The following is a 10,868-nucleotide window of genomic DNA, read 5'->3' as shown; positions in this document are numbered from 1 at the left end:
ACAGAGCAAAAGCGTCATAGGTTCACAGAGTCACAGGTAAAACACAAATTATTCATAACTTTTCCACCGTAAATACAGGGACGCTGCGTGGAAATAACGGCACAACTGACGTCATCGTTCTTTACTTTTCAGTCACGTTACAGAATATATGTTTTGATTTGGTAAATATTGACGTTTGCACCTCTTCCTGTGTTTATCGTAGCACTGTAGTTACCGAAGGACTAACAAGATATCGATTGGGAGAGAAGGGAACCGTCAGACGGCTTCTGGCATTTTCGGTACTGCTGCACCTCATTTCGGCGAATATCATGACGATCGATCGATCGATTACCTCATGTGAAAACAAAAAGCACAAGGCAGGGGGTCCTTGGCAGCAGGAGGACCCGCTGTTGGTGGTTCGCAGTGAGGGGACCTCAACCAGAATCCACAATCTGTGTCAATTTGTAGGCGGAGCGGGAGTGAGTGAGTGTGAGGCGGCGTCGCACCAGGCCACGTTTACACATCCGCTGGGCTCCGCTCTCTCTCTTGCGTTGGCACGGCGACGTGCGAGCAGCTGGTGTCGAACAAACCGCTCATCCGTCGCGGGACAGACTGGAATCGGTGCTGTCTTCCAGGTCGGCTTTGATTCCTTTGGAGCGCTGGGGTGGTGTTGGGGGTGGGGTGTGGTGGAGGGGGGGGGGGGGGAGCGTAGTGGCTGCTGGCTCACAGAGGCCCATCAAACATGGGGCATCAATTATTAATGGCCCGCGTTCGCCGCGGCAACTTGGAGAGCCTGAAGCCGAGTTACATTTAGATCAGTGCAGCCGAGCAGAATTACATCAGACACAGAGACAGCCGCGGGAGAAGGTGCGTTCCGGAATCTTTTTAAGGGAAGCCCAGCCTGCTACTTCTGGGAAGAAAAAAAAAAGAGACAGGAAATTGATCTTTTCAAATATGTCGGCCTTCTCCCCCTCCACAACAAACCCGGTGCATGCTGGGTTACAACAGTGAGACGCATCTGTTCGTAGAGAGGAGGAACAACTCTGTCTCCGATGTCTTCATGTCTTCCTGACAGGACGGAACATCAATACGACGCTGGTATGCATTTTTGGGAGAACAAGTGCGGAGGCGAATGTCTGAATGTCACTAACTATCTGTGGCCTTTTTCTGTATCACGGACGTGCGGCAGACTTGCCAATGTTTGCGCTTCTTCTGGGAGGGTCAGAGTAGAATTTCAATATTTGGAATTTTTGATGGGTGGTTGGGGGGGGGGTGGTCAAGAATAAAATTATTTAAAAAAATTATTCTTATTTTAGCCAAAACTCCCATTGAAATGCTTATGAACATGATGCACTTAAAGTACACGTACCCAGTCGAGGAGGGGGCTGAGACAGTAACAAGATGAGAACAAACCCAGAATCCCAAATGTGGAATCGAGGCCCAGGGGACTGATTTAATGAAAAAAAAAAAACGAAACTGAAATCTTTACAGAAAAAAAAAATCACCTGCTAGCAAAGACAGGCATAGCGGGAGATGAATAATTATGAAAAATTATGTCTGATTGTCTGTACAATTGTAATGAGGGGATGATTCATTTCTGCCTAAAATACAAAACTGCTAAAAAAATATCCATACAGAGAGCATTAGTGATTTATATACAGTGGTTCATGGGTGTATTTGAGTTATCAGCATTGAAACAGACCTTTCATGTTCCGTGTTACAGATGGACGTGTGCCCATTAAACAGCTTCAAGTCTCACACTGCAATTCCAGGATAAAACCCATTGAAATGACTCAAATGTATTTTATAAAGTGCTTAGGGGAGTCACCTCGCTCGTCGGTCGTATGTGTCCCTCAAAGCGGAGGACTCGGCAGATCGTCACGTCCCCACACCTGGTGACAGGCGGCCGTAGAATGACCCCCCCCCCCCCCCCCCTGCCTTCGCCTTTTTCTCTCTCCAAAATCATGCCCTCTAACTATCTCCGAGACCTTTAGCCTTACACTTCACATTCGCAGCTGAAAAAGGGAGAGTAGCTAAACAGGAGGATGGCAGTGTTTTGTGTCGATTGTGAAATTTTTGCAGGTTTGCAGGACTGGAAATTGAAAACTTCATCCCATAGCGATCCAGTGTTTCTAATTCCCTGTAGCGTGGAGTTAATTGTCGATGAGTTTCTTACGTCTCCTTTAATTTCCGTTCTTCAAATTTTTTTTTTTTAAAACATAAGCTTATGTTCAAGCCCACTTGATTGTCTGTTTGGATAAGTGGAACACTGTGTACAGTTTGTATTTGTGGAGGCTGACTCTTAAATGGTCATTGAAAATATGCTGTAATGTAACTAATTTTGTACGAGGTCTAGTTTGGTGTGTGAGGCCAGTGTGGGAGGAGTTTTAATCTGGTCGCTTGTAGTGGAACAAATGGTGGTGAAAATCTCTCCTTGTCACTTGCAACACTGGGGAACATTATTTCATGCCACTTTCACTGGGCTATGGCTGGTATGACAATAAAGCCCACTTGAATCAACTTGATTATTAAGAACTCAATAGCTGAATACAGTGACCTGTCTCTCTATGATGTAACATCATTGGGCCCAACTGACTGATCCATTCTCCACTCTCTGATATAACTACACTCCCACCTTTCTTGGGTCACCTGTTGGTATAGATGAGTGTGCAGATGAACTTCCTGCTGCTTTATCGTCAGAGGTGGAGATTTCAGGTCCAGAAAGTACAGATCCAGTCCAGGATTTTGTTTCAACCAACCAGTCGAGCATAAAGAATCACAAGTCACAGAGCGCTCAACTGGTTGGTTGAAACAAAATCCTGGACTGGATCTGTACTTTCTGGACCTGAAATCTCTGCCTCTGTTTATCGTGTCGGATCGGTTAAGGTGCATCGCAAGGTTTCTCCCAAACCTGCTACGCGTTTCCAGTTCTGTGCGCGCATCCAGTCGCCGGTGCCAGCTTGCGTCTGTCTTTTGTCTCTGTGGTTTTTGCGAAAGCGAACCCAAAACCCAACATAACACTGAAGGTTAATTGTCACACTTTAGCTTGTGTTACACAGCCACATGGTAGTTTGTGGCTCAGTGAACACATTCCCAAGACAGCTTTGTGAGCAGGAGGCAGAACAGTGGAAAAAAAAACACACATATATATAGATATATACACGTATTTCCATCCATTCTTCCATTCATCACAGTAGGTAAAAATGCTGGATTTACAGAAACTCCAGTGTAAACAACATGGCTGACTATACATGAGGGAAGCCACGTGACATGAAGGTTCGCTAACACGGGTACGCTGCAGACACATCTAATGACCCACAGGAGTTTAAAACAGACTTCACATTCCATGGGTAAATACACACGATAGTTCTACCAGAGGTCTGACTCTACGGCGCCACCTGCTCCCGGAAGAACTCCGTGCTGAGGTGTAACATGCCGCGTGGGTGGGTTGCATCTTTTTACTGTAGGGGGGCGGGGGGTATCCACAAACTCCCCACTCGCACCCCTTGTCCATTACTGCACCTTGAGAATTGCATGTGAATAGTCCCAAACTCAAGGCAAAAAGAAAAAAAAAAACACACACAGCAAAATGTCATATAATTTTCTGGTAAAATTCTAAAAAAAAAAGGCAAATAAAAATAAAAGAAGAGTGAATTGAATAGGAAAAGAGACGAGGGATGCATACGGAAGTTTCTTTATCTCCGAGTGGCAACTGCAAAACAGTGCTTTATTTTTCCGGCGGAAATCTCCCTCGTCCTTATCTCAGGGACTCTGAGAATTGGAACCGTGAAAACAGAGAACTGTTATTTATTCATTTGGAAAGTCTCTAGGCAAGGTTTGCGTGGCGAACATTCGCGGTTTGATTCTGCCCACTCCGGCGAGTCAAACCAGAAGTCTCCTTTCTGGCAAAATGAGATGTATCGACAAATTCACAAACACTTTTGTGCTTAGATATTCAAGAGAGATAGACTCTTTTACAAGGTACAATGGAGAGGTTTGAGAGCTGGAATAAATACAGACAGACCATAATACTGAGTGATTTCATCTCGCTAGACATTATCTCTCGATTGTCATACTTTTAGGATTCAGTGAAACCATGATATTCTGTTGCAGAGAGCAACAAGGTTTTCTTTTTGTTTGACAAACCAACCAACTCCACCGTCGGGTTAGCCATGTGAATTGTGTCGATTATCTGTCACAGAATCACATTGTCATGGAATGTAAGCATTCATGTGGTCCGTCACCACGCCAAAGATGGCCTCATCAAGTGCGCTGCAGCAGAAAAATATTCGAAGATGCCCAAATTATTAACTGAATGGCTCCGAGCCCACAGGCACACACAGGCTTATGAACTGTGCTTGGGTGTGGGCCCCACTGTCCAGCCTACAGGAATTTCTTCCTGGTCTTACGGCCCTCTGTCGCCACCTGCTGTCCTGGGGTGGAGGTGGGGGCTACACGTGGGTCTGCATGCGTTTCTGCAGCGGCCCGCGTGAGGTCGGAGTTCTGGGAGGAGGACTGCGAGTAGTGTGAGGATGAGGAGGCTGAGGTCTTGCTATCCTTGTCAAACTGCACGTAGCTGTCCTGCTTGCAGTAACTGCTGATGCCACTGTCACACTGCGTGTCCAGAAAGGAACTGGAGTCGCTGAGTGAGCCCCTCTGGAATTCCCGCTCGCACAACTCGATGGAGCTGCTTCCCACACCCAGGACGAACCGCTGGCTGTAATCATAGAGACGGTTGGGACCAGCACCCAGTGTGGAGTAGATGTTGGTGAAGGACATTCCAGTGGGTACCCTCTGCTTTCCCGTGGTAGCGCTGTTGACATTCCGCATCTCAGTGGTCTGGTTCCCCGCCAGGGTGATGGTGGGGGTAGAGTGGTGCTCCTTGAAGGTGTTTACGCTGTAGTAGCCATTCGTCGGGTCCTGTCCGGGGAAGAAGAAGAAAGTCTGAGTCTGTGAATTTGATGGTTTTAGGATTAGCTACTGCAGAGTCAACATCAGTCAATTCTGTAGCTTCTGAAGCATGAAACACAACAGGTAACGAGGGACGAAGGATAAAAGTTGTCTCCTTAAAATATGCAGGGCTTTAGAAGAAAGTTTTGCAATTTACCGCTAAATAAGAGCAAATAAAGAAGAGCTGATATTCAGCGAGTCTCCGCTGCATATAAAATTAGATTCCCAGGCAAAGCACGACGAGTCTGCAGAGCAGACAATCTGAGAAATTTAGCCACAGAAAAAGAAAAACACAATTCCTTATTTCCTATGCATTTATTCGCTAGAAAACTGAGGGGCCACGTGGGGTCAAACTGGCATTAATTAACACCTGAAATGGAAAGCGACTCGAGCAGCAAGATGCAACAAGCACTACCCAGGAAAAAGTGTAGCAGACGTGGTGCTGAGGTGCGAAGCGCCAGTGAGACTGCAGGCAGGACGGCCACCAGCTAATTAATTACTCTGACGATTCGCTTATGTGGCAGCAGCTGGATAGTCCGCGCCTGGCGAAAAGTTAGCTGGACGCTTCGCTTTCAGCTCCGTCACGAATTAATCCGCAAATAAAGAAATTAATTTCTCCCTCTCATTACTGCAGGTTGACTTGTTTGAGAGCAAGCATATCGAGTCAGTCAGACTCTCACTCCCTCAGTGCACAGAAAAATAGCATTCTGATTACTGAGGCACTAATGTATCAAGAATAAAAAATAAATAAAAAAAATTCTGTGCCTGAATAATAATAATAATAATAATAATAATAATAATAAATAATAATAATAATAGTCATCATCATCATCGTCGTCCAGGCACTGTGCTGTTCACAGTGAGTAATGGATTTCAACAGTATTGTCATTTTTTTTTCACTCTTAAATAATAAATGGTCATACCCGGGGATTTGCGGTCTTGCAGTTAAGTAAACCCAATATTGTGCCTTTGCAGTGGTCTCTCACTCATCCTAGAATATGTCTCTCACAGTGCGGAGGTTTTTAATCTTAAAATAGATGGGAATACAGCTCTGCAAACTCTGAGTGATGTCAACGTCTGACCTGAATATGAAACAATGGTATTTTAAATAAAGAACCTCCCCCTCCCCCTTCATTTCCCTTTTTAAACCCCCAGTAACTGAAAACCTGCAGATCTGCCTCTTTCTCGATGCCACCACTAAACCGTACCGCTTTAGAATTAAAATACTAGAGCTATTTACGAGACACTATGTAACCAATTATCCAGAAGAGCTGATTCTTTTTTTTTTAGTTGTTTCACCACTGTTTATTTCCGACTTGCTGGAAAACATCTCCACTAGAATGTCTGATATCCTGTATAAAAATTAAGCTGCGTGAATATAGATGCAGACTAAAAGCGTAACATGGCTCTCAGACTTTCCAGCTCTGCTACAGCACTATTTTTACCATTAAAAGTACGATTGCGTTTGCTTCCTCCAAACAATGTGCTCTAGTTAGAAATATCTACCCTAAATTACAAGCATCCGCTAAATGTCATATTAATGAACTCCTTAAATAACATCTATCCATCCACCCATGCATCCATGTCTGATATATTCAGTATTCAGGTCGAAGACGGGTCTGGAGCCAATCCTAGGAATCACAAGGGGACACTCTGGATGGAATACCGTTCCCCCAAATGCCAGTTTTTCACTATTTTGGTTCTATTGGCTCTTAGTGTTTTATTTAGATTATACTCCCGCTAACAAAGCCACCAGCTTTCTGCATGTATGTCTCCTGGCCTTGTCTCTCCGCTAGCTGTGATTCTTCCTCTTCCCTTTATGCAGAGATGCCTACAGTAATATTTTCATGGATTCATCGTCTTTTCATTTGGTTTAAGTGGTTTTTCCATTGCAATTGATCAGCATGAGTATGGGAAAAAAAAGCAATTATATCAGTGAATGTGAAATTATTGGATTTGGTTGAATAGATCGACTCGGAAAATTAAAACCTTATATTTAATTGCAGACATGGCGAATCTTCATTTGAAAAGAGCAACAGTAACGCTGCATTATTCACACGTGACTAAGGATTGTTACCATAAACAACATGGTTTTAAACCGGGTGAGAATCGGCTTTAACCGTCACCCGAATTGGTCTTGTTAGACATGAAAAAAAAATTAATTCCTATGAAAAAGATTGGGTTTATTATTGTTTTTGAGATTTATGGCGAGTCTGTGTGCATGTCTGTGTGCATGTCTGTGTGCATGTCTGTGTGCATGCTCGACGTCGAATGCAGCACCTCATGCTATGACCATGTCGTTATTATCATGCAATCAGAAAATGAGAAAATATGTACAAAAATGCATTTCCCTTCTGACCTGTTGACAGACAACCATGCCTTCCTCTCCCTCCCTCTCTCTCTCATATATATATATATATATATACACACACACACACACACACACAGACACATAATTCATATTCAGTTATTGTATAACTGCATATCCAAGAACTCTGTATAAACAGAGAAACAGGAAGATTGACACAATGTGAGTTTGGGTGCCCTGCAGGCCCAAACCTGCATAATTGCGGCGTACAGGCGGGTTACGAGCGAGCGACCCCTCTCACCCCGCGGCCCCCGCGCTCCCCGCTACCCACCTTGATGTGCTGGTACTCCTTCTCTTCCTCTGGTAGCACCTCCAGCTGTTTCAGCACCGACTCCTGCTGGAACTCTCCGCGTTCGATCTGTGCCGGGGGTAAGATGGCAGCGTTGCCGGGTTACGGGGCCTCAGCTGTTGTCGTTTCACTTTGTGTCAGTGTAATTTCTGCTTCTTGCAGATAAACGTGAAATGCTTCCCGACGCCCAAGAAAATAGGACGCTGCTAGAGGGCGACTGCTGCTTATTCCTGACCTGCTTTAGCAGGATGTAGTTGATAAAAATGTATGTTTTCCTCATAAAGTCTTATATGTCTAATCTTTGATACTAAAACATGCACTCAGACTCAGCAGAAGTATTACAAAGGGCCTTAGGTTAAATATTCCATCACCAGGCAGTCTCCGAAATGTCATACAGCTACAGCGGCAGTAGCGATTTGGGACAGAGCCCTGCAGTGCCAACGCTGCAGTTGCGGCTGGGCCCAGAGCGGCATCCCTCCAGGAAAATGCGACGGCCACGTGCCTAAATATAGGCCCGGTCGCACCATCTTCCACAAATCAGGCCCTGCGGATGCAATCGCACCCATGTCCTGAGGCAACAGCTGTTATTATTAGCCCCATGGATGGGGCGATTATCGGTAGTTATTTGCAGTTGGGAATGGGGGGGGTGGTCAGGGGGGGTGGCAGGGAGGCGATGGTGATCATTAGCTTGAGCAGGCACGGCTGGTGCTCGCTCACCATGAGCTGCTTGATAGTGGCGTGCTCCTCATTCTCCCGGGCCGTGTTCTGCTCCTTGTGAACGATCTCCACGCGGATGTCGTTCTTGGCTGATACCACTCCCTTAAGATCTGGCAGAGAGACGCCGTCGATTAAAACCGATGGGCAAGTGCGGTAGCGTTGTATTACACTTCAGCCATGCAGCCTCGGTACAGCGACGCTCCGGGTCCCCTCAGCCAGGAAGGGGGCGCCGAGCGTCCATTAACCAATCAGTGCGGGGCGAGAAGACCCGGCTCTGCCTTCTCTCGAGAGAAAGGACATTCACAGGCAATTCCACTGTCCCGGTGGCTCATTGGGAAATGTGTTTATGACTGTCATATAACGAAATCTTACTTTCTGTATTATTTTTGCTGGAATGTTCTCTCTGGTGAGCACAGATGGAGACGGGCACAGAGGACATAACCAGGTGAGCGTCTTCTGTGGTGTACAACAACAACATGCTGAACGCCAGTATGGATCCACGCACGCCTGAGACATTAAACGACAGCAGCAGCTATCTCTCCTAACCTGAAGCTCGGTACGGACACCGGAAGTATCTGAGAGGACAGGTAGGCTTATCTGAGACAAGGAGAGAGGCTACATCAATGAAAAGCAACTCGAGTGTGCCAAACGCCTATCGTCTATCTGACCTGAGTTCAGTGCCGCGGTTTGGGCATGGCACGCTGGAAGAAGGCGGAAGGAAGACACCTACTGCGCTGGGAACGGGTGCAGCAGAATGCTCCGATGGTGCCCAGTAGCACGATGAAGGCGACAAATGCTCCCACGGCCACACCAATGATGACAGCCACCGGAATGGATTCTGCAGACGGGGGGAGGGGGGGGAAACGCTTACCCTGAAGCTGCCTGTAGCTCCCCATAACCCAAATGGTAGCACTAAGAAACCAAACGTCGTATAAAAAACACAATGTCCATCCTTGCCCTGCAATTTACACGAGTGCATAAATACTCTGTAATGATCAGATATGCTCGACATAACGGACAATTTACGCCTGCTGGAGAGTACCCCAATGTTGTTTACGTTGTCTGCTTAAAATGAATGCAACGCCATAAAGTGTTTCTCCAAACACTTAATGTCTATTTAATGTCTTCATTAATCACTGCCCTATTGAAGTAAGTCAGCCATATATTTTCATTTGTGGAAAATTAATTGAAGGGAGACCAGTTCTCGCGCACAGTTGAAGTGTGTCAGGGCTGTCAGCATGTCTAACAGGAAAGGCATCGAACGTGTTTCACACAGTGTCCAAGAAAAGGTTAAATCACAGAATGTTCCCAGAATAAAGCCCATAATCTAGATGAAGAATAATCAGGTAGCTTTTTAATAGAAATTTAACTGAAATTAGATCATTCTGTATTCGCATCATGATTTTTGTGGTAGACATGTACTCTGAATAGTAATTATTAGATTTTAATTAATAATAAAATGTACTTTTTCTGCTGTCTTTCTGATTTATGACCTATTTACTGTATAATCTGACTGAACCGAAAGTATTTGAAAAAGGATGCGTTGAAAATAATAGAGTATCAGCCTACAATGTACATATAACAGGGCTTTAATTCAAGGTATCAACCTGATCGATTTACACTTGCATGGCATCAGGGGTGTCGCTAGAGATTTTGAGCGCCATGAAAGCACATCATACCGGGATCCCAACCCAGATCAATTTAACCCCCCCCCCCCCCCCCCCCCACCATGCTTTACGGTGTCCAGCCAGCGATTTACAATATTAATGGTGCCGTTACCTAGAAACCAAATTCATTTAAATGCGTTCATTGCGGAAACACTGGGGTTCCAAGCCCTCACAGGAGAAGTCCATCCCCAAGCCTTGAGCCAATGGGCCGGCCAGACACGGTCGAGAAAAGCAGAAGGGCTGTCGAACCTTGGCTCCCACCTTGTTCTTTGAGGCGGATGATCTCCGTGTCAGAGCCGAAGCTGTTCCAGGCCGTGCAGTTGTAGATGGTCTGGAAGTCGGCCGGCACGATGTTGCTCATGGTGAGGGTGGAGATAACACCCTCCTCCGTGTTCACCGTCTCCACCGTGTAGCGGCCCGACGTTCCCGACTCCAAGACGGTCTCCTTCCAGGACCACGCCTAGTACAGGACTCACCTTCAGCAACACTGGAAGTGCTCACAAACTGTCCCTTTTCATGATTTAGCGATGCTCCTCATTCAACGTGACTTATGGTGCATTATTCAAACATTGACTCTGAAACTCAACACGCTAACACAGGGGTATCTGCTCTTCTGCACATAATGCCGTGAATTACTTTTTACTGCAAATGTACTATATGAGATGATTTTATTATGATAATAAGTTAATTATACATATATACACGCACAACCATACATTTAAAATCATCAAACAGAAGTAAAAAAAATGCATAAATTAGGCAGTTCCCAAATATCAAATTAAAAATGGTTTTAATTAGGAATTAAGAAAAGCCCTCAATTATTACACACAATATAAAGAATTTAATGAGCTTGGTGGAATAGCAACTGTCTGACGTCTGCAGTATGGCTACCAGGAGG

General features: G+C 45.4%; 1 protein-coding gene and 1 long non-coding RNA gene across 5 annotated transcripts in view; one reads left to right on the top strand and one right to left on the bottom strand.

The window, feature by feature from the left end:
- Positions 1–323: 323 nt before the first annotated feature.
- LOC125725032 (uncharacterized) lies at positions 324–8,832 on the top strand. Its single transcript, XR_007387287.1, has 3 exons — positions 324–614; positions 988–1,077; positions 8,720–8,832. It is a non-coding gene; the product is annotated as an uncharacterized LOC125725032 (long non-coding RNA).
- kirrel3b (kirre like nephrin family adhesion molecule 3b) overlaps positions 2,825–10,868 on the bottom strand; it is a 146,631-nt gene continuing 138,587 nt past the window's right edge. For 2 of the 4 annotated variants that reach the window (XM_049001574.1, XM_049001575.1), the window contains exons 11-16: positions 10,232–10,430; positions 9,034–9,141; positions 8,676–8,759; positions 8,304–8,413; positions 7,569–7,655; positions 2,825–4,899 (exon numbers count right to left, since the gene is read on the bottom strand). In XM_049001574.1, coding sequence (XP_048857531.1) covers positions 4,363–4,899; positions 7,569–7,655; positions 8,304–8,413; positions 8,676–8,759; positions 9,034–9,141; positions 10,232–10,430 — 1,125 coding nt within the window. In that variant the 3' untranslated portion in view covers positions 2,825–4,362. The remainder of the gene's footprint in view (positions 4,900–7,568; positions 7,656–8,303; positions 8,414–8,675; positions 8,760–9,033; positions 9,142–10,231; positions 10,431–10,868) is intronic. The other 2 variants (XM_049001576.1, XM_049001577.1) reach the window with 2 other exon arrangements.

This window comes from Brienomyrus brachyistius, unplaced genomic scaffold, assembly GCF_023856365.1.
Source record: "Brienomyrus brachyistius isolate T26 unplaced genomic scaffold, BBRACH_0.4 scaffold59, whole genome shotgun sequence".
Classification (NCBI taxonomy): Eukaryota; Metazoa; Chordata; class Actinopteri; order Osteoglossiformes; family Mormyridae; genus Brienomyrus; species Brienomyrus brachyistius.
Note: the sequence above shows the minus strand (reverse complement) of the source record. Positions and strands in the feature narration are given on the sequence as shown.